The sequence below is a fragment of the Lactuca saligna genome, chromosome 2 (genome assembly GCF_052625555.1).
Source record: "Lactuca saligna cultivar CGN05327 chromosome 2, ASM5262555v1, whole genome shotgun sequence".
Taxonomy (NCBI): Eukaryota; Viridiplantae; Streptophyta; class Magnoliopsida; order Asterales; family Asteraceae; genus Lactuca; species Lactuca saligna.
The window spans coordinates 157,321,462-157,326,657 of NC_136418.1; the positions used below are offsets into that span (position 1 = coordinate 157,321,462).

The window sequence follows — 5,196 nt, forward strand, 5'->3', positions numbered from 1 at the left end:
CAAAACCAATGGGTTCTAAAAATCGAAATTAGTGAGTTGGTCTCAGTTCCCTAAATTTTCACTTGCCACATCACACGCCAATTCATTATAAATTTCCACGTAAGGAAACCAAACATGGTTTTTGTATGTCAATAATGACTACATATGGCTTTTATGCACAAAAAACTACATACTAGTTTTTTTTTTTTTGGGTAAAATACCTAATTTTGAATGATTCATTGTTGGTGTAAGGCAGAAGAGATTTGAAAGGCCTAACCAATAATGTACGGAATCGTTATACCAACATAAAAAACCGAGATTTAATCCGACTTTGTGATAATTATTCCAATTTTGGATATTACATATATAACCCTTTCGCAGTGTTATTGTTCATCAAGCTAAAAGTGTCCTAACAATTTCTTCGCATATACCGCTTTCAAAAGGTAGAAAATGGCCTTTACCTTTGACCTCATGATACCGAATAAAAGGAATTTTTTCAGAAAGAAACCGATTCACTTTATATGGTATGATTTTATCTTCAAAACCCTGCCAAATATGAGCAGCACCATTATTATCTGGCCATGGATTAGTTATATCCATCGGGTCAAACTCCCATTTTCCATAACCAGCCATTATATCACGATACAGAGACTCATAAACACCTTGCTGACGTGTCTTTTCCTATTATACATACGTAACCATATAACCATCATCAATATATATAAATAACATTACAAAGAAAATATTGTGATTGTTTTGTTTACCTGAGTATTATCATCAGGGTTAGGTGGCAGATTCTTCAAGAACTCCAAATCTGGTTGGCAAAATATATTCATGTTTCCAGCCATGATGCTTAAAGAAGGAAACAATTTCTGATTCATCCACCAATGAAACAGCCATGGGGCATAATGTGCCACACGAAATGTCCACCTGTCTTGAACAAGAAGCAGCTCAAACACTTCTTTAGCCAAATCAGAAGGCAAACATGGCCACCAGTAATCAACAAATGGCACCACAAGTGATACTCCTGACAACCTAAAAGTATGAAATGGTGGAAATAAGAAGACTAATAAGAATCAAATGGTGATAGAAAGTAGAAACTGTGCCTGTGTGGAATGTATCTGAGGCAACTCCAAACAGCATATGCACCCATTGAGAGTCCAATTATGTAGAATTTGGAACCGATTTGTAACTTATCAGCTAATTCTTGAACATCAAATGCTTCACTTTTGACTGAACGTTTTGGATGTGGATCACTCTCTCCATATCCTGCTCTGTCAAATGACAGAAAGTAAATTTGTAGCTCTTCAATAAGTTCCTGTCATTATAACAAGATATATCAGAAAAAAGGGGAAATATGTTGAAGAATATGAATATGGTGTTCATGATACCTGAGAAATTGGGAGTTTCATGTCTTTGGAGCTATCAAAGCCATGAATGACAATGATCTTGTACTTGGCTCTATCTTTGGAGACACCACACTCTCTGTAAGATAGATGTCTTCCATCATTAAGTTTGATTCGAGGTGAAGTAATAGGAGGGCCACCAGGTGATCCACAAACCCTAGGAGGTGGTGGTTTGATTCGTGTATAAATCCATCCTAGAAAACCACCCACCACTGCAATTGCTACCTTTGCAATCATTGCTATGGAGAAGAAGAAGAAGAAGATGAAAACACTGTAAGAACCATGTAAGTATGGGATTGAGATATTCCAAGAAATCTAGTTTAGCTGTATTGAATATATTTGATTCTCTGATAGAATTCTAGGTTTTACAGAGGGATGTGTGGGTTCTGCAACTACAAACGTGTTTTGAACTTTTGATTCCGCTTTCCTGTAATTTTTAGAACCTCGAATCAACAACTAATTACAGATCGGGTTAACTATGGATTTTAGGGCTTTTCGATCAAATATTTCATGTATGTAACAGCATTGATATATTTCGAAGTTCGAATTCGGTAAATTCAAAATCTGGATTAGGGATCAAATAATTGAATCATCTACGCACATACAAATAACATATAATTTAAAAGAAAAATGAATCCAAGCATTTCGAGACAGCAATTAAAGATGTAAAGTAATGGAGCATAAGAGTATCTTACAAAACTACATGGAAATTTTATCAAGAAAAGTCGATTAAAATGATCAGAAAACTCACCGAAAGAAAGTCGAACAGAGATTCAGGTGAAGTGAAACTGGTAAAGCTGATATTTTCATGGGGGAGAAATAGCATGTGATCATATAACAGCTGCTAACACTACTGCTTGTCTTGTTGTCTCCATCAAAAAAAAAAAAAAAAAAAAAAAAAAAAACTGAGTGATTGAGATAGTGTTTGGGTTTTGGGAGGGTGTTCATCATGTCAAGATGGGAACCGGAAAAAACAATACAACCATTTTTATTTATATATGATTTTATTTATTTTTTCTTTTTGGTTTTTGAAAATTTTTATGATTTTTTAGATAAAAAGATCATAGTATTATACAATTTTAATGAACCAATTACTTTTTTTTTTTTTTTTTACTTTCCGTGGTTAATTTTTGTTGTTGTTTTATAACTACAACCAGATTTGTAAACACTAAAATTTTGGATACACTAAAAAACTTTTAAAATTATGGATTTCGTCATTTTCCGATAGTTTGGTTGTGGCTTAGTCCCCCAACTTTAACGTCTCGTTAAATTCTTATAAAATGACAAGTTTGCCTTTCATTTTATATATATATATATATATATATATATATATATATATATATATTAGTAGTGTGTCCGTACAAAGCTACGACGACGAATATTTTCGTGACGGTAATTAATTCATTTCATCGAATAATTTCATTGTTGCTATTATATCAAACCATAAAAAAGTTAAGCATTAAAGAAGTTACAAAATATTGATAACAATCATACATTCCTATTCTTTTAGATCGTAAATAGATAAACGTTAATGCATGAATATAATGACATGTTTGCAATAAATATCAAATGATTAAACACGATACATATTGTAACAATTGTGCTTGTGTGCCACGCTTTAATACCGGCAATACCTGTCTAAAGTCACATTCCATAATTATTTTCTTTCCATTGAACGGAAGTTTCTCACCTGTGATGTCTTGCATTGTTCGATCAACTGCCTCCATTGTCTGCCTCTTAGCCATTGATGTTTCATCCCATGTGATTACGTTTGCCTCACGAAGTAGATGAATTGCCCCGCTTTATTTATTTTGCACTTCAAGTTATTTTCAAGATTGAAGGGAATATTAAATTGTAAGTGGTTTGTTCTTCACCCTTGCATGTTATGAGCCGCAACACCTAACGTAGCCGTCACAAGTGCAATGAGACCACAGGAATGAATATTGGCTAATAAAGCTCAAAACTAACTTTTTTATTAGATATATGTAATAATAATAAATACTATAAATGTGTCATTAGAATATTTAACATGCATTTGATGTGAAGACGAGAGTATCTGAATTCACTGCTTTGAGTGAGACAATATTAACAAAAGCACATGCAAAAATAATTTTAATTTAGAAATTGCAAACTTTACTTCTTCCTCAAAACTTTTGTAAGAAAAAATACTTTTAATTCAAATCCACATGAGATATTTTAACTTGTAAACAGCTAACAATAAACACACATGATACATGTATAATTAGCAAACATATTTATGACAGTTTCACTGAAAACACATTGATTGCACATAAAAAAAACCTCTGTTGAAGTCTCTATAGTCATAAAACCACAAACATGCAATCACTCAAATACACATACACACAATATCACAACATATCATAAAACCACAAACACGCAATCACTCAAATACACATACACACAATATCACAACATATACAATGTCAAAAACATATACATAAACACGGATATACATAATTATCACTGTAAACAGAATGAATAAAAAAATAAAAAAAATTATACATACACACTTCAAGTTATAACATATAGAATAAGTAAAAAGAACATGAATTTGTGTCAAGAAATGAAATGCAATGAAACCGAAACAAAGTTATTTGGTGGTAGAAAATGAATTGCAGTAGGAAGATGATGAAAACCGTGATGTTCTTATTTTCTTTTGTTCTGATCACACATTTTTTTATTCAATTCACATGTTTATTATGTTTTTATGCACTATAATATTGAGTATATAAAATAACAGTAGTTAATTCTAAAGTAGAATTAATACAAAAAATAATGCAAATGATAGCATAACAAAAATACGCAAAATCATACCAAAAATAAATCAATTAATATCATACTTTCAATTAAATAAATCATTTTAAAAATAAGATAAAAATTGACAGCTAAAATCATGGAGTATTTAATAAAACTTTATTGCAATTTGTACTGTATAATGACTGTAACATCCGGATTTCCAGGTATATTATTTTACTTATTTATTTGTGAGGTTTGCTGAGTAACTTGACGAGTTGGTGCCTCAACTCGTCGAGTAGAGTCGCAACTGGTGACGAGGATTAATGAGCTGACTCGACGAGTCTGTGAGCCGACTCGCCGACTCAGTGTTGCTGAAGGAAACCCTAAATTCTCAGGCATGTGGCCTATTTAAGGACACTTATAGCCTCCATTTCGTCTCACTAGTACCCTTGCACCCTTGAGAGAAACCCTAACGTCCATAGTGAGCTTGAGTGGTGAGGATAGTTAATCTTGTGATCATTTTGGCTCATTTCCTTGAAGAGGAAGGAAGGTTCATCAAAGATCAAGAAGGGAGGGCCAGTAGATTTGCTTCTTCTTCATCTCAAGCTTCAGATCAAGGTAAAAAGCTTTTACCTTTCTTGTAGGATGGTTAGATCTCATGCTCTTGAGATTTAGGGCTTGTAACACCTTCTTGATGGGGGCTATTGATGCATCAAGCCCCTTTTTGAGTCTAAACTTCAGATCTGGACCTTGTGAGGTCTAGAGAGTCCAAAAGTTCAGAGAAATAGTTGATCAACAAAAGAGTTTGCGTTTTGGAAGCATTAATGGAGTGGTGATGGCATATAGAGCAATATATGCCATGCATGGCCATCAAGATTGAAACTTTACGTGACTTTTGGATATTAGGAGGCTAGATCTAGAGGTTGGAGTTGCGGATCTGCTCTCAAGTTCCCAAATAAAAAACCCGATTAGGTACACTCGCCGAGTCTATGAGATGACTCGGCGAGTCAGATCGGGTTTGTCCCAACATTCTTGATCCAGTGATAACTCGTCG

The 5,196-nt window shown here is 33.5% G+C and overlaps 1 protein-coding gene across 2 annotated transcripts; it reads right to left on the bottom strand.

Annotated features, from left to right (window-relative positions):
* Positions 1-285: 285 nt before the first annotated feature.
* LOC145032345 (uncharacterized) lies at positions 286-2,261 on the bottom strand. 2 transcript variants are annotated; one of them, XM_078981121.1, is made up of 5 exons: positions 2,137-2,261; positions 1,371-1,812; positions 1,086-1,297; positions 744-1,014; positions 286-660 (listed from the first exon to the last, which is right to left on the bottom strand). In XM_078981121.1, the coding sequence occupies exons 2-5, from the start codon at positions 1,620-1,622 to the stop codon at positions 373-375; spliced, it is 1,023 nt and encodes a 340-aa protein (XP_078837247.1). In that variant the 5' UTR covers positions 1,623-1,812; positions 2,137-2,261; the 3' UTR covers positions 286-372. The 2 variants fall into 2 exon arrangements, with proteins under 2 accessions (XP_078837247.1, XP_078837246.1); XM_078981120.1 differs by having other exon boundaries at positions 1,371-1,624; positions 2,137-2,258.
* Positions 2,262-5,196: the final 2,935 nt, after the last annotated feature.

Coding starts and splice junctions, on each gene's coding strand:
- LOC145032345 (XM_078981121.1), bottom strand. CDS start 1,622: ATGATTGCAAAGGTAGCAATTGCAGTGGTGGGTGGTTTTCTAGGATGG. Junction 1,015..1,085: donor CTCAGATACATTCCACACAG/GCACAGTTTCTA, acceptor TCATACTTTTAG/GTTGTCAGGAGTATCACTTG. Junction 661..743: donor ACCCTGATGATAATACTCAG/GTAAACAAAACA, acceptor TATGTATAATAG/GAAAAGACACGTCAGCAAGG.